This window comes from Artemia franciscana, chromosome 2, assembly GCF_032884065.1.
Source record: "Artemia franciscana chromosome 2, ASM3288406v1, whole genome shotgun sequence".
Classification (NCBI taxonomy): domain Eukaryota; kingdom Metazoa; phylum Arthropoda; class Branchiopoda; order Anostraca; family Artemiidae; genus Artemia; species Artemia franciscana.
Genome location: NC_088864.1, coordinates 64,964,821 through 64,983,799, shown reverse-complemented (window position 1 = coordinate 64,983,799; position 18,979 = coordinate 64,964,821). Strand labels below are relative to the sequence as shown.

The following is an 18,979-nucleotide window of genomic DNA, read 5'->3' as shown; positions in this document are numbered from 1 at the left end:
CCACTTAAAAAAAGCAAAAAAAAAACAGCCTGATAAAATGACTAAAACGTCTACATAGTGCAGCAGTCTGAACAGCGGTCCCAATTTAAATTATCATTGACAGCAAGGTTTATTTGAAACGAAAGCTCAAAAAACATATTATTTGTCATTTTTTGAACAAAATAACAAATAGATTTTAATAACTACAACTACAATAGTACTATCTGAATTTCATATCATAAACAGCGTTGTCAGTTTTAATTTGGTTGGCAAGAAATGTTTGAAATAAAAAACATCAGCCTTGACAAATTCAGCTTTTAGGGATGACAAGGTGGAAAGGCCAACTTTCTTAAAGCTACTTAATTAGTAAATCTAAAAAAAAACGTCAAAACCACGGAGTTTCATTTGCTTATCCATTCATACTTGTCTCTTCTTGTCCAGCCATATTCTCTTAATAATCATTAAGAGCCTAATTTCATACTTTGCTTTTTCCATTAAGACTATAAAATTTAATCAAACTTTCCATAGTATTTTTTATATGAAAAGTAGAGAAAGTACCCAAAATTACCATCAAGAATAGTCTGTCTCAGATAGCTCTTTCTGTTCAGAGACTATAAAAAAACACAGCACACCACAATCTCAGTAAATTTAAAATTTTTTTTTAAATCTATGATTTCTTTTCTTCTATTTTCATTCACATATTCGTCTACTTCTTCTATTTTATACCCACTTTGTTCTAGCTAATAAAATCTAATATCAAATAATACAATGTAATAATATATAATATATATTATACAATAATATATATTAATAATATATATATAATATATCCGTATATATATATATATATATATATATATATATATATATATATATATATATATATATATATATATATATATATATACATATATATATATATATATATATATATATATATATATATATATATATATATATATATATATATAAAAATAAGTTGTATGTTTGTGTGTTTGTCCGCATATGACGTCATTATAAGTATATAAGGCTTTGTATATGACGTCATTGTAAGTATATAAGGGGGCGATTCAAAGAGAAATTTCAGTATAAATCCTACAATGGCAGAAGAAACAGCCGAGGAAGCTGCTCAAAAAGTTAATTCAAAGATAAATTTTAGTATAAATCCTATAATGGCAGAAAAAACACCCGAAGAAGCTGCTCAAAGAGTTAATGCCAAAAGGCTTGCGGCTAATAGAGAAAGTAAGAAAAGAAAGCGTGCCGAAGAATCACAAGAACAACGTGAAAACAAACTTGCGTATCAAAGAGAAAATGACGACCGGGACACAGGGAATATAAATGACGACCGGGACACAGGGACGCCGGGGGAGGGGGCACAGGGGGATATGTAAATGACGACGGGGACACAGGGAATATTCGATTAGCAATCACCATCAACAAAGCTCAAGGGCAATCATTAGAAAAATGCAGTACAAATCTGAATACGGATTGTTTTTCCCATGGAAAATTTTATGTTGCATGTTCAAGAGTCGGTAAACCTGACAATCTATTTATATGCACAGACAATGGGACAGCCAAGAATGTTGTATATTCGCAAGTTTTACGTAGTTAATAACATATATACATATATACATATATATATATATATATATATATATATATATATATATATATATATATTCACAGGTGGGACACAGGGACACAACTACAGTGGCGCGTAACGACTTACGCGCGGGGGGGGCTTGGGGGCGCGAAGCGCCACACCAACGGCTAATAATAATATAATAATATATAATAAAGTAAAATATAATGTCAAATTTTAACATACTTTCGGAGCAGGAGAGAGACTGAATTTCTTAGAAAACAAAAATGTATTCGTTTTCCGTACAAAAGAAGTTGAACAATAAGTTGCTAAAATGAAAAAATGTGGTTTCACTTCAAGGCGAAATTTAACTGCACAATAGGATAAGAAGCACCTCTGCAACAAGCAAAATAAAATTTTCCAGCAGCTCATATCCGCACTTAAAATCAATCCTCCCCATCGAATAGTCGGTCGAATTCAGCTTTTGTAATCTAAAAAAAAGAAAAAAAAAATGTTTAGAATAAAAATAGCACGTCTTTGTATTTTCATTACGCAAAACTGGCTGGAGATAATTAATGCACAACTTGTACCAATGCACAATTGGACGACTGCATAATAGATAACCACAAACCAAATCAGCACAAAACCAAAGCACATTTGATTTAAGTTGTAAGTGTGTCTTTGTATTTTCACAACGTACAACTGGTTGGATGTTGTTAACGCACAAATGGTGCCAATGCACATTTGGTTAAAGTTAGAAGCGCGTCTTTGTATTTTCATAAGGTACAACTGGTTGGATATTGTTACGTAGAAATGGTGCCAATGCACATTTGGTTAAAGTTAGAAGCGCCTCTTTGTATTTTCATAAGGTACAACTGGTTGGATATTGTTACGTAGAAATGGTGCCAATACACATTTGGTTAAAGTTAGAAGCGCCTCTTTGTATTTTCATAAGGTACAACTGGTTGGATATTGTTACGTAGAAATGGTGCCAATGCACATTTGGTTAAAGTTAGAAGCGCGTCTTTGTATTTTCATAAGGTACAACTGGTTGGATATTGTTACGTAGAAATGGTGCCAATGCACATTTGGTTAAAGTTAGAAGTGCGTCTTTGTATTTTCATAAGGTACAACTGGTTGGATATTGTTACGTAGAAATGGTGCCAATGCACATTTGGTTAAAGTTAGAAGCGCGTCTTTGTATTTTCACAACGTACAACTGGTTGCAGATTGTTAACGCATAAATGGTGCCAATGCACATTTGGTTAAAGTTAGAAGTGCGTCTTTTTACTTTCACAACGTACAACTGGTTGCAGATTGTTAACGCATAAATGGTGCCAATGCACATTTGGTTAAAGTTAGAAGTGCGTCTTTGTATTTTCATAAGGTACAACTGGTTGGATATTGTTACGTAGAAATGGTGCCAATGCACATTTGGTTAAAGTTAGAAGCGCGTCTTTGTACTTTCACAACGTACAACTGGTTGCAGATTGTTAACGCATAAATGGTGCCAATGCACATTTGGTTAAAGTTAGAAGTGCGTCTTTGTATTTTCATAAGGTACAACTGGTTGGATATTGTTACGTAGAAATGGTGCCAATGCACATTTGGTTAAAGTTAGAAGTGCGTCTTTGTATTTTCATAAGGTACAACTGGTTGGATATTGTTACGTAGAAATGGTGCCAATGCACATTTGGTTAAAGTTAGAAGCGCGTCTTTGTACTTTCACAACGTACAACTGGTTGCAGATTATTAACGCATAAATGGTGCCAATGCACATTTGGTTAAAGTTAGAAGCGCGTCTTTGTATTTTCATAACGTACAACTGGTTGGATACTGTTACGTACAAATGGTGCCAATGCACATTTGGTTAAAGTTAGAAGCGCGTCTTTGTACTTTCACAACGTACAACTGGTTGCAGATTGTTAACGCTTAAGTGGTGCCAATGCACATTTGGTTAAAGTTAGAAGTGCGTCTTTGTATTTTCATAAGGTACAACTGGTTGGATATTGTTACGTAGAAATGGTGCCAATGCACATTTGGTTAAAGTTAGAAGTGCGTCTTTGTATTTTCATAAGGTACAACTGGTTGGATATTGTTACGTAGAAATGGTGCCAATGCACATTTGGTTAAAGTTAGAAGCGCGTCTTTGTACTTTCACAACGTACAACTGGTTGCAGATTGTTAACGCATAAATGGTGCCAATGCACATTTGGTTAAAGTTAGAAGCGCGTCTTTGTATTTTCATAACGTACAACTGGTTGGATACTGTTACGTACAAATGGTGCCAATGCACATTTGGTTAAAGTTAGAAGCGCGTCTTTGTACTTTCACAACGTACAACTGGTTGCAGATTGTTAACGCTTAAGTGGTGCCAATGCACATTTGGTTAAAGTTAGAAGCGCGTCTTTGTATTTTCATAACGTACAACTGGTTGGATACTGTTACGTACAAATGGTGCCAATGCACATTTGGTTAAAGTTAGAAGCGCGTCTTTGTACTTTCATAACGTACAACTGGTTGCAGATTGTTAACGCATAAATGGTGCCAATGCACAATCGGAAGAATACAAAACATATAAAATGCAGAAAACCAATGCACATTTGGTTAACGTTAGAAGCGCGTCTTTGTATTTTCATAGCGGACAACGGGTTGGAGAAATTAAAAAGGAACCAGAAACCAGTATTATAGTCAATTATACAATGGACCAAAGATTTTTATGAAAAGTCAACATTTGATTGTAGTTTTCTTTATTTTAGACGTAAATAGTGACGAAGACCACATTGCCTTTCCATCATCAACACAACAACAAGTAGAAAAATAGCGAAATTTTTTGTAAGACGAAGGAAATATTCATTTAAGTTAAGCAGAAATATTCATTTAAGGTTGAAGTTCCTCTGTCTTACGAAAAAAAAATTATCTGCGAAAATTACGAAAAATTAATTTAAATGTAATTTAAGTTAATTAATAAAAATTAATTAAATGTAAAAAATTACGAAAAAAATTTTTATATATTATCTGCTTGATGTTTGTGTTTTTCTTTTTATGTTTTTCATTTTCTATTTAATTTACTGAAAATCCGTAATACGCCAGTGAAACGACAAGGCAAGAAGAGAAAAAAAAGTACCAGCGAAATAAAAAACTCTTGCATAATTCTATGCAAGCTACAAATAAAAAAAAATGCATAATATCCTCCCCTAAATGTCGACTGAAACGATACGAAAAACATATAAAATAAAAGAAAGAAAGAAGAGAAAGTAAAAGGAATAGAGAGCGAGGAAAGGAAAGAATCTTTTTTTTACTGAGACATAACCAGGTACCAATCATATCCAATATTAACTTTTCCAATATCACCCTTGTAAATAAATATCAACAGTATAAACTATTACAGCCAAAACTAACAAGTGAACTCGAGGCAGCAAAAAAAAGAAAACCACCCTAGCGTTTGGTTATACAACCAGGAATAAAACAAAAAAAACATGAAAATTTAACGAAGATCAACAATCTTTATAAGTAAAAATGACAAGAACATTACGCAGGCATTAATGGAGTTTCGGGGGGACTAAAAAAAAACCTGACCAGTTTAATAGCATAACCCCAAAGCAAGGGAGCTACCGTAAACCCCCCAAATGTCAAACAGTAAACTAAACAAAGTGTGTGGTTCTATCCCGTTATTTAAGGACACAATAAGAGGAAGGTTGAGATGGCTAGGAAAACTTCTGCGGATGAGAGATGACAGATTGAAAAAGATCGTCCTTTTCGGTCAGCCATCCAGGGCCCAGTGAAAAGCAGGTCATCCCTAGATTGAGCGGAAGAAAGTCGTGAGGAAGGATTTAATGGAAGCTGGAACTTCATGAGAGGGTGTAAAGAAGGAGGCTTTAAACAGATTGGGATAGAGTATGAGTGTGCGTAGTTGTATCAAACGGCTTGGTGCTGCAGAGAGTTATTCGTAGTAGTCTGCAGTAGTTATTGTTAAAAGTTGATTCATCAAGTTTTTCAAGAAAACATATCATCTCCTTTCTTAAAATTAAGACTATAACAAATTAAATGTAAAGCATACAATATATAATCATTTAACTATATCTTAACTGAATATCTCAAACTCAAGTTGGAATCTAGAGAGAAAAAAAGCAACAAAAAAAAAGTTTAGGATCGGTGTTGCCACTTTGTGCATTTGACTACTTTTCAGATCAGCAGACGAAAATTTTCAATAGTTAAGATTAATATGAATAATTTTAATTAGTGATGAATCACTCACCAGCCTTTACTAACCATAACTAACTTTTATACAGAAAAAAGAGGTTTCTTTGACAATTAATAACAATACCTTGTTAATTCACTTAAGCAATCAAATTTGAAAATGGAGTTTCCCTAGCCCCTCTGGTATAGTTATTTTAACTTGAAACTGGAATTGAAAAGATAACCAAAAATAAAGTTGAGTTAACTTTCAATACAAATTAGTTAGATTTACACATATTAAATTAAAAAATTAAATTAGTTAGCATCAATTAAAAGAAAATTAACTTCGAAAACTTTTTCCGACAAAGGAAGCGGTAGGGAACAGTTTCTTTATCAGCACCGAAATACAAAGCTTAGTTTGGTGAAAAGAAACATAATTTATTTTTAATCTCACAAAACAACTTTAATTCCATTTAATTTACTCAGCAATCCTTTTTGCATATCTACACCGAAATATTATTCAACACTATCGACAATAAAATTAAATTATAAGAGCCTTTTTTAACATTTGGGACAGACACTTCAGAAAAATTTACTGTGAACATTACAAGTATTTATAATGTCATTCACATGAAATTTTTTTTCCAAAATGAAGGCCCTAAACGGATTTTACTAAATTCGTGACCTTCCCGTGGAGTTTGTAGCTCCCAAGCATCACTCCACAGCTAAGACAATGTCTCACTCTGTAGACGTAGGGCTGGCCTGAAATCACCCTTTCGCTGGCTTCACTCCGTTCTAACAGTTCTGAGGGCTCCTAAGGAGCTTATTGGACAAATTGCTTATTATTTTCGCTCATCATCATTTCGAACATAAGTTATATATGATATATAACGGGTAATGTATATTCTGGTTTACACCAGAAAATGGTAGCATGCCGATTTTCAAAAAAAAAATTATAACGCTGTTTCCGATAAAAAAAATACAAATAAACAGAAAAATAACATATATATATATAATAATTTATCGTTTAACAAGATATCCCACCAGAAAACTCAAATCTTTAATTTTGAAAATTGAGATATTTGACCAGATATATTTACTGACTAAAAAATTCAAAGCTTTAATTTTGAAAATTTGATTTCCCCTTAGCACAGTTTCCAAAATAATTTAGTGCCCACTCATTGCCGTTGATCTGGAACGAGGCCCACATGACTCATATCTTATCCAGCACTTACAATAAGTGCGATGGCTCAAAAATAGCTGAACGCAATAGCTGAAAATCATGAAAAATCGAGGGATTTGTGAAGGGAAGGGAAAGAGATATCTATATATCCAGGAAAATATATTAAGAACGCTGGGAGGGAGAAGCGACTTTTCCGAAAGTCATGACCTATCTAGACCCCTTTTCCAAACGAGAAAATGGTAGTATGTAATTTTCAGAAAAACATTATAGTACTGTGTTCGAGAAAAAATTTACAAATAAATATGTAAATATACATATAAACAATTATTAGTCGTTTAATAATATGGTCTAAAGAATTATAAAATTAAAAAGAGAGAACTATGTAAACTAGACCGAGATTATTCATGTGTGATCAGAAAAAAATGAGGAGTAGGATACAAATAAAGAGAATATATAATTGAGCCTATTTTTGAAATAGCTTCCCAAGCAAACTTCAGCAACGATTACTACTTTCTTTCTTTTTTCTTTCAAGTTCAGGTAATTAAATACTTCAGTTGATTGTTTTTTTTTTTTGTTAAATTCAACGTATAGTATTGTAATTAAATGCTACGATATGGAACTAATTGTTCAAAATAAATATATGGTAGCATAACGGAGGCATGTAATCAAGATTCTATTTTGAAGGGGGGGTAAAAAATAAAAATAACATGTATTTGATACTTAGACTAAAAATTGTCCAGAAATTTTGGGAATATTTGGGATTCCAGGGGAGACGCCTGGCCCAAAGGGCCATTTTAAGTGCTGCTACGTCCCCCGACAATTATATTCATCTACATCACATGAGGTCAATGGCAAACAGGGCGGAAAAAAAATGCTTTACCAGAAATTCAACAAAAAATAAAAACATTTTTTTTTTTTTTTTGGAAAATAAAAAACACAACAATATTAAAAAATTCCAAGAAAAATTTTCAGAACATCATAAGAAACGCTGCTCGATGCTTTGGCTTTTCATTTATTAATTAATTCGGCAAATTTTTGCTTCACTGCTTCACTAGATTCTTATCCTTCAAATACTTTGAAGTTATTTTGATATAAAGCACCCGTGGAATACGCAGGAAAAACCTAGATATGTAGACCAGATTCCAAAATAGAATTCTAACTTATTTCTAATTAACTATATGTTGTGGTTCTGATAAAAAAAAAATATACATATGGGGCCAAATGAACTCTTATGATTTTTTTTTTTTTTTTTTTTTTTTTTTTAACTCTAAAGTTAACTTGGAATTTTAGTGCTTCGAACTCTGAGGGTGCCTTGGCCATTTTAAGTTTTTCAAACAGAAAAAAAAATATTTCTTATTTTTAGTTGTTCAATGTCAAAAGATTTTTCATACTTCAGGAAGTTCCAGAAGCCTTATTCTAAACCTCTATTATATAATTCTTTTATGTTACCTTGACGCCATCTATCCTTGTCTTTATTATACCAAGATAGATGACATATCATTCTTCACCGTGAAAAGAACATACAATTACATAACCCAATTTCAAATTTTTGCACATCTGCTGGGTAGATTCTAAATACACTACTTGATATTCTCTTTTCTTCAGTTAGAACTAACATTATTAGTAGCACTGACATTCAAATCATTAATATTTACACACTAAATTATGCCCGAGTCAAACTACAATGACATCTATCAAAAGCCAAGATTTGTGATTGGTGGATGAACGTGGTACAAGCTGGATTGTTTGTATTTATTGTAGTGAAAACACCATAAGCAATAATTTACAAATTAAGAATGTGAAAGTGTTTTTACTCAGCTCATTCTTCTTTTGTGTTTGAAGTAAGACATAACTACTAACTTACATAACGTACTAACATAAGCAAGAAGTAAGCATAACACAACAACCTAGAATGAAAAAAGGTTTTTGGAATATGGACTCAACTATCGTGGAAGCCGCAACCATAAATAGATTTATCTGAGGAAATATAAACAAAAAACGTAACAAGAGACTGAAAAGGCTTGTTAAGAACATGGTCAAAGTTAAAAAAGAAACATTTTATTTTAGCTCAGTGTCAGCTTTTCATGGACTGTAGGTCATGGCAAGGTGGTTCCCAGCATTTGAGCAAGGTTTTAAGCCAAATTTGAACTTTTGTGCAAAATGAGGATCCATTTTTATAGAATCTTTTCAATATTACAATCAGGGAAGGACTCAAGTTATGAGTTAGGAAATACCTATCCATCCCTACATTTGGGCTGTAAGTCCATTTCCAAATTATTGTTCATCCAGACTTAGGTGAATTTTCTAATTCGTTTTTATATGTTTTTTCATTGAATTAACATTTATCTTATTACTCAATTAATTTACTACCTTTTAAGCCAAAAGTGAAAAAGAAATTGAAATAAATACAAAGTTGCACTTAAGATTTTTGACATCTTTTTTCGTATTTTTAGTTGGAGGTATTCCTTCTACTACTGTAATGGCAACATGAAAAGACATTAAATCGCGGAAAGAGCAAAAAACTGGTAATGGAAAAAATATTAACCTGAAAACCTATATAAAATAAGAATTCTTGTTCTAGTAAGAGCATAAATTTTTCAAATAACCAAAAAGTTAATCCGGATTTATCCGTATAATTTCACTGCAGAAAAAATTTGTCCGATTTTAGAGTTCAGTACAGCGAGGATTCTATTTCCAACAATTTTAATTATTTTTTTTTATTCGAAGGTTCTGGACAATTTTATTTGTCACAAGTTTTATTTGTGAAGATAGCCAGCTAGCCTTTACAAAGATGAAGGCCAGCCAGCGCTAAAACACATAGAAATCAGAGTTTATTCGGATGGCGTAAACCATCCTAAGAATAGTAATGGTAATAATGGAAGAATAGCCATGGCAGAATATAGCCATGGTAAGAATAGCCATGGCTCTTAAGTGTTTCACCACAGTCAACCAGCTTGATTTTAATTCATAAATCAACGAAGAGGAAGAGTCAACCATCCGTTGATTTTTGAATTAAAAACAAATTAGTTGAAGACTTGAGAGTCATAGCTAATTAGCGTAAAGCCAACACCGATAGTTATGCACCAACAACTGTGAGACAACTGAACCAAGAGATCTGTAATGAATATATTCAACATTATCCCTATTATCTCCACTTATCTCCATTATCTCCACTTATAATCCCTAAAACAAGTTTTATATAAAACCCCTGGAGATCCCAACCCATGAGGTGCGTGAAGAACTTTCGAACATATGTGAAAACGCAATCTAATTATTTGAGGCACTGAAGAATAATAGATCTGGGTGTGCCAAAATGGTTGTTTTTCGGTATCAAACCGTTTTAAGTCCGCTATTTGCTACGCAATGATACGACTTCTTTCGTGACAGAATGAAAGGACTAATTTCTAAACTTTCATCCAAGTGATACATCTGCTGACATTTCTCAACCACCGATACAGCCATTCCTGGCTAAGAAAGGAAAAAAAGTTGTCTGTGACCATCATCCAATTAAAAAAACAATATTTTACTTTGGTTGACAGGAGCTTGAAACTTCCTTTCCGGGGTTTTCAGACATGGGGAACCCCTTAAAAAAACTGCTAATTGTCTTATACATTTGAAAGCAGAAGATTTTGCATATTTGAAATCAGTATAAAAAGCAAGTTCTTCTCATGCATATACTATAAAAATTTATGCATGAATTCCGTCTTTTTGCATTGATTAAGATTGTTCTTTATATAGTCCAAACAATCAACGATTCTCGGCACAAATAGTCTAGATAAATTACATTACCATAATTACAAATTCACTTTGCTTTTTTCTTTGCCTAAATGCTATAGTTAAAACGCACATACCGAAATTTCAATTGAGAACTCTTATATTGGAAAAAACGTATCCAGGATTTGGATAGCTATATTAATTAATTAATTGATTAATAATTAATTATTAGTTAATTAATCGATTAAGAAAACTCATTTTCAAATATACAAGTTTTACCTTTCCTTGTTTCAACTTCTTCATTAGAAGGGCGTCCCTACGAAATTCTTCATCATCTGTCAATCCTTTCCTTTTCTTCTTCCCATTATTATTTACTGGTGTATCTTCTTCCTCTTCTTCAACTTCTTCTGAAGGTTCTTTTTTTTCATTTTGTTTTGCTGGCCACTTCCCTGTTTCTAAATAAGCTTTTATGTTTGACTGTCGGTTCTTTTCTGCTGCTTTATCCCTGAAAAATATTGATATTATAAAAGAGGGAAGGATATTACCGGAACGACTTACCACAAGAAGATGGCAGTTAACACTACCCATAGGTTTAAATAGATGCTCAGCTGAAAAAAGGAGAGATTAAGCTAGCCATGCCTTGACATAGGGGAGGAGAATTGTACTCAGTCCTTTGGAAGGAACGTATTTTTCAATTTTTCTAAGAGAGAGGGCTCCTCTGGATCAACCTTAGAGGGAAATCTCGCTACCTTAGCCCTCTCAGAATAAAACCTGACAGGGAATATTCAGTAGCCGTAGTTTTTCATGGGGAAAAGTGGTAGTAATCACTGGGATTATTCCCCTATCCTATTTACAGGCGTTTTCACATGAATCTATAAAAGACTAAAAATTATTTAACATTAATATAAAATAAAATTTAATTTCCAAAAAGTGATTACATACTCTGAGGAGGCGAATTCGCCTTCTACGTTGAAAATACGTAACTTTAAAATAAGAAGCTTAACAGGAGGTCAAAATAAACCAAAATATTTGAATAAGAAGCAAACAAAACAATATGTTAGAATTAAATAATAAGTTTTTGTCTTTTTTACCCAATATTGGTGAGATCAACTCTACGAGGATGACTATAAGGGACTTTTCTTTAACTAAGGAAAAGGTTGCTATGGAAAAGGTCCGAAAGTCATCAGGAGAGGTCCTTGGAGAGGTCTAAGCAAGATGAGAGCTAAATCAAACATTGTGTTTCTAAAGCAGAGAAACACTGGCAAAAATTGATTTTTGGGATATAGAAGGTCTGTGTTTAAAGGAGGTTTGAACATATGAACTTGTTAAGCAGTTAAAGAGCAAGATTATGACATTTTTGCTCGTCACAATTATTACCAATACGGCAACACCCTTTCAGATCATTTGAAATCGCAACCGGGGACAGAATGACCAAGGAAAAGAGGGGTGAGTATTAAGGAAGTGTTGGGTATCAGATATTGGGTATTAAGGAAGTTTATTCTCAAGTGTTGACAAAGAAGGATTGACTGCCATGTTACAGACAACTGATCTGTCAGATATCTACTCAAGGATACCCACTGGGCTGCTTTAAAATTTCATAGCATGCCTCAGATAAATCATTAAAAAATGTACACTTATTTGACAGGTGCAAAGTTTGTAAAATCATTACCAGAATTAAAATGGGTTCTGATGGTCCCTAGAGGACACCATTTTAAATGTGAAGACAGTCGGAACAAATACTGAGGAACTTAATTGCTGAGTTTGAATTCAATCATTCCAGTACGAGTCAATTTGAAACCGATTTTACAAGTGTACCCGCTACTGTGTTATGGTTGATTATACTGAAAAGTTTTGTAGGTCTATGTATTTAAGACGGAACTGAGTACTAGCTTCCGTCTTAAAAACTTACCTTTTTAGTAGCCAATCAGCTAAAAGGTTTCATATGCTTCTGAGAAAACATAGGTTGAACTCTAATTGAAAATTATTTTCTACCAATATTTTTGTACCTTCTAGTGGGGACCCAGTTCCTCACTACATCTCAAGTCACTAAGATCACCTACCAGGGATATACTGGTGTTTGGGTATTTGCAAAAAAAAAATTGAACCTACAATGCAACTATGACAATTGTTGTCGTAGTTTTTTTACAGCATTTTATTGGAAGAACAATACAAATATCAAAAAAGAATCAAATTGAATGAACAGGTTAATAATCCAGACTTTTTACCCTTACGCAAATTATAAAAGAGTTTCACGGATTACAGGGTAGAAATTAGATAAATAGAATTACGTAACAAAAATACTCCCACTCCTTTTTTTTTACAAGGGTGTATCATGGTGATAAAATTTTTCAAACTGAGAGCATCTGTTTCATTTTTAAGAATTCTACAATCGAATCTCAGATGCTGCAAATCTAATATGAAACGGACAGAGAAACCTCCCAGATATGAACTAGATTCACGGTGCTTAGGCAAGGTGAAGTGTTGCAGTAGCTGTTTTGTCGGTCTTACCAACATAATTATCCGCCATCGTCACCATCGAACGGTGTAGGTTTCAACGCATCAAAACTTTCAAATAGGCATGCTTTGATAAAAATTTGTTTTTAAAAGAAAATTAAGACGTATTTCTTGAAGAAGGTCTCTAAACTGAAAATTTCTGTTTAGAACTACTTTTTTCTCTATTTCCTGACATCAAGAATTTGGTTATTTTTGAAAAATAAAATGTATATAGAATAATGTTACTGCGCCCCAAAACCCTAAACCTTTACCCAATCTTTGTTGTTACTTCGAAATCCAGCATGTGCAAGCAAAATCTATGTTATTTCGCCTTTAAAAACAACAACAATTTCTTTTTTTTTTTTTTGATGTATTTGATGATAAAAATAACCTGTATACGTATATCACAGAGCGATTACATTATCAGGGAGCACGCCTCTGAAAATTGTTACTCTCACGTTCCATTGCAACATACTCATGTTTCTGCCAAAAACTTTGACAGATACAGATGAGTATTGGAATTACCAAGGCCAATTTTTATGCCTCAAATCATACAGATCGAAAAACAAGGCATGTTTTCAATTTAAACACAGATAAGCTTGGCGACCTTTCAGAGAAGGTAAGGGTGGGGGTTTTTCTAGTAAAGGTGTGGATATGGATGTGGATTTGGAGGGGTTTGGTGTAGTTAGAGGGAACATAGACTTACACTGCCCTCCAATCCTCCAAATCAAAATACAATTGAAGCTCTTACTTGTACGATATGTTCTTAATATCCACGTCAGCTCTTGAAAAGTCGGCTACAACTTTCCCTTTGAGTTCAGGCATCTTTGGCATTCTCAATAAACCGTACGCCATTGCAAGCTTTCCAAAATTCAAATCTGAAAAGGAAGAAAAAGGGTGTATAAAAAGGACCAACGATAGCTGTATTTGACTGAAAAGCCCTGGTTTTATAAGTCGTTTACAGAGACAAAATCGTCCCTTTATCATCAACGTGTGTTAAGGCCACACCTAGGAGATCGTTTTTGCGACTGATACAAGATGTAATCAGTTGGAATGCTAAATTATCCGAACTAATTCATTTATCCCGTTGCTATCTTACAGCAGGGCTACCACTGAGAATTTAACGTTATCCCACGATTCCCTTGCGAGATATCTCACGGTTCATAATAAGATTCGTTCTTCTTCTTCTCTTTGCTTGATTATTGTGAAGACGCATTCGCGTAATCATCGGAATCCAATTCCAGACCCTGTGGCAGATTTCTGCAGCTGAAATCGAACTCCAGGTCCCAATATTATACTTTGGGGATTGTGTCCTAGGTAGAAATGATCACATTTTGTTGAATGTGGGACGTGAGGGTTGAAACCTCTATGATTACTTTTTGTCCCAAATCGATTTGATATTTATCGCTATAAGTTCTTGGGCCGAGAGGAGCCTCATGCACTTAGAATGTACTTAGAAGCTTAGTAACTTGGAACTTAGTAGATTTAGTAGGCTTAGTAAACTTAGGAACTTAGAAACTTAGTAATGTACTTATAAACTTGGTGGGCTAAATATTACATAATGATGATATACATACTACATATACTTTGGGAGGGTAATGCTAACTATATGCACATTTCTCAAGGTCTTAAGTTGGAGGCATATTTGGGAAAACTTTGAGAAGAGGTAATCTTCAGTGGCATAGTTACAACTGTTTATGACGTCATAGCACATGATTATATTTGTTTAAAAAAAACACTTTTATCTTCTTTACTTAAATATTAAATAAGTTTCAAATTTAAAGAAGGTAGATTGGAAAAGACTGTCCTTGTCGGCCAACCGTCTAGGGCCAAACTAAAGCAAGTCGTCCCTGAATCGGGTTATGAGGATGTCGTAAGGACACATTTAAGGGAAATAGAAACTCCTCAGGACGATATAAAGAAGGAGACTTTGAATATATTTGTACGGAAAAGGAGCGAGTGCATGTGTGTTGGCCTCATGGGGTTTGGTGCTGCAGTGAGTTAATAGGAGTAGCAGTAGCTAAAGAAGGCCCCGAAACGGGATGATACTTCAGCTTGACCTTTACGGTTTTTACTCATCCATTGACCATTTAAGAAAAACTGTTAGCGATGGATTAACCTGATGTTCCAAGATCATATTGCTGGATGCATTTCCAGATTCCAGGAGAGAGACGCCCTAGGAAGTACCTAGTTATAGAACAACTCAATCGATGTGTCACTCAACTGACTCTGTGATGTCAACAATGGATCACAAGACATGGATGACAACTAGAAGAAGTCAGGGTAGTTAAGTAACTGGCCTATGAGATATTTGGGATCATAAAAAAAAAACCAAACTGAACCCGTTCTATTTTTCTCTTAGAATTTCTAACAGGTCAGATCATACTGATGGATGTATTTCCTGATTCCAGGAGAGAGGCGCCCTAGGAAGCACCTAGTAATAATAAAGAACAACTCAATCGATGTGTCACTCAATTGACTCTAGGATTTCAACTATGGATTAACTCTAGAATGTCATTAATCCAGAAATGAAGAATTTCTTCCAAGTCAGTATTTTCTATATTTTTTGTTTGACTATTTATGGTTTATTGTAGCATATTATAGAGATAATAACACAGACCATTATGGTATTTAGGTTTTGAATCTAAAAAAAAAGACTCAAAGGTAAGTATTTAACTACAGGGATGTACAAGTAGTTGTTTATCGACAAGCGGTTAATTCCTATACTTTTTTCAAATCCTTGACAATTTACTGGATATGATATACACACAACTGTACCGTATAATTTGTATAACCCAACCGTACTGCTCTTTAACTTAACAATTCAATATCCCTTACACATTTACTATACACAGGACCATTTTGGAAGATTTTCACACAAAATGATAAACGTAAACTCCGTTTAGTATATTTCAAATTCGCAAAATGTTTACTTCATTTACTCCTTTGGGCCAGAAATTAAGCATTAATCCGCAAGTATAAAGCCGACGTAGTAACAGCTCTGTCACTTGCCGAACGCTTCGTATTTGACAGCTCCCTTGGCATCTCGCTTCGTATCTAATCATACAAAAATTACCATCATTGCCTGCTATGTCCCAACCAATAAAGCTGATGATGAGGAAAAAGATACTTTCTACAACATGCTACAATCGGTTACTAAAGACGTTCCCAGACACGATGTGCTCTGTATTGTTGGAGATCCAAATGCTAAAGTCGGTGCAGATCTTCAGTACAGTCCTGAAATTCTGAGCCCACATGGCCTAGGAGACGTGAATGAAAACGATTTACTCCTAATCGACTATGCCCTAAGCAACTATCTAGTGATAGGCGGTGGTATGTTCAAGCATTAAACGATTCAAAAGTACTCGTGGGTGTCCCCCGACCGCCAGACAAAAAACTAAATCGATCATTTCCTCATATCAAGAAGCTGGAAAAGTAGCCTGCTTGACGTGAGGGGCTATCGAGAAGCGGGCATAAATTCAGATTACAATTTGATGATAGTCGAAGTAAGAAATAAACTAAAAGCTGAGAAGCCAAAAACCAACGTCACAACACACCAACAGTTCGCTCCGATAAGCTGAAAGATCGCGATATCAGCAGAGCTTCTGTATATTACTAAACAGCAAATTTGAAGCGTTAAGCCTGCTCGATGAAGCTGAAGAATCTGGTGATGAAAACATACAGACCTCAATGAAAAGTGCATATCATGACGTTGCGAAGACCAGGCTTGGCTTCAAGAAAAACAAGAATGAATTTCGGATGAGACCTAGAAAGGTATCAGTAAACGCAAGGAGATCCGAAAGATTATCCTAAATACGGTGAACCTTGAACAAAAACCCAATCACAGCTCCATTACAAAGAAGAGAATAAGGTGGTTAAAAGAAGTGCAAGGACAGACAAAAGAAACGTTATCGAGAAGAAAGCAGTACTTGCAAAAAAAGCTGCTAAATGGAAACTTAAAAATTGTATATCGACTAACAAACGTGATAGTCGGAAAGAAAACATCCCTTGTAATATATGAAAATGTGGATGTAATCTCGGACCTACAAATAGCTGAGAGATGAGACTCGCATTTTGAAAAAGTTTTAAATAGACCTAAATCTGAGGATCCAGAGGTAGTATGAGGATCCCCCAAGCACTGAAGAGGGGACGGCAGCTGTGAAAAAGCTAAGAAATTGACGGATACCAGGGGCCGATGGGATCAAGGCAGAGATGCTGAAGGAGTTTCTTCGAGCCTACATAACCGTTTGAACTATATTCCTAGCGTCACCTGGAACAGCCAAAAAGTCCCAAAAGATTGGCTCAAAGGTGGACTGGTAATAATCTTCAAGAAAGGCGCTAGTCTGTGACAACTGGAGGGGCATCAACCTAACGTTTGTGCTATCAAAATACTAACCACAGTAATACTAGAATGCGTAAGAGCAGCCCTAGATTCACACCTCAGAGAAGAGCAAGACGGTTTCCGACCTGATAGGTCTGGCTCTAATCTTATTTTTATTCAAGAACGATGGTGGAGGAATGGGACATTCTATTCTATCGATCAACACACTTTATGGAAGATTTTTAAATATAACGAAGTCAATTATAAATAAGTCAAAATGATAATGGCGCTGTATGAAGAAAGTGAATACTGCATACGCACAGAATATGGGGACACGTATTCTTGCTTGTTATTGTAATGGATTATATTCTGCGGCAGTCTTCAGGCTGTGGAGTGAAGGTTAGCAGTTGGCAGATCTCTGATATGAACTTAGAAGATGATGCAGTTCTTCTCCAAGACGCAAAGCAGAGACTGCAGCTGCTACTATGCGCTACAGATGTAAAGGCCGAGAAATTGGGACTAGCGGTGAAGACAAAGAGCATGGCCATATCTGTCTCTCCTCTGAAACTGAACTGCAAAGACAAAGCAAATGAGCAGGTCAAACAGTTTAAGTATCTTGGAATCTAGATTGAATATGCTAATGTGAAATAGCTAATAATAGCAAGAGGAGAATTGAACATGCGACATCAATCTTCAACAGGTTGAAACCCATCTGGCTAACTCTGACATCACCTTCTCACCACAGGACATGACAATGCAGAATCTTCAAATTTGTTGTCTGGTATCCCCTTTATTTGTTTTGGTATTAAAACCTGTAAATAGAAGTATTTGATGCCTGTGTGTTTTTCCAAATCTTGCATATTCATGAAAACTCTCTAGACGCGTAGTAGCCTTTCGGAACCCTTCGAAGGATGGAAACCCTTCGTTGAAATTTTCACCTCATTAATTTCTTAATATTTTATTCGTAAAATAATCCTTAAAGCTGGAATTGCCAGGTATTAAAGGTTTGTATGCTATGAAAAAGAAACGGTTGTATGCCTATAACTCTTGAAAAGAGTTAAATTAAGTTACACATATTTTTTTTGTTTACATCACTTTTGCTGTTTATTCTTCATTTTTCCAATGACGTTTCTATAAGGTTCATATAGTCACTTTTGCTGGTTTTTTCTTTGTTTGGTTTTTAATAGCGTTTCTCTAAGGTTCACACACTGTTCCAGCGTTTTGCTATTTTCTTCCTTTTTTCTAAAAAAAACTTTTGCTTTTTTCAATAGCGTTTCTATAAGGTTTATACAATTCGCTAGCTATTTTCTGTTTTTTTTTTGTTTTTTTCTTTCCTTTAATAACTTTTTATAAGGTTCTATAACGTTAATACAAATAGCCAGCTTTTACAAGCTGGTTTTGCTTTTTTAAATAGCATTTCTATAAGGTTCATACAGTTTGCCATATTTCTGCTGTTTTTTTTTTAATAGCTTGATATTTAGGCTCCCAAAAAAAAGATAACTTCACACATCTCAATCTACAAAATTTC

The 18,979-nt window shown here is 34.4% G+C and overlaps 1 protein-coding gene across 1 annotated transcript in view; it reads right to left on the bottom strand.

Annotated features, from left to right (window-relative positions):
* Positions 1-1,831: 1,831 nt before the first annotated feature.
* Positions 1,832-18,979, bottom strand: part of LOC136043954 (ATP-dependent RNA helicase DDX55-like) — a 58,122-nt gene continuing 40,974 nt past the window's right edge. The window contains exons 9-11 of the mRNA XM_065729030.1: positions 13,882-14,008; positions 10,917-11,142; positions 1,832-2,052 (exon numbers count right to left, since the gene is read on the bottom strand). Of these exons, the coding sequence (XP_065585102.1) occupies positions 2,008-2,052; positions 10,917-11,142; positions 13,882-14,008 (398 nt within the window). The 3' untranslated portion in view covers positions 1,832-2,007. The remainder of the gene's footprint in view (positions 2,053-10,916; positions 11,143-13,881; positions 14,009-18,979) is intronic.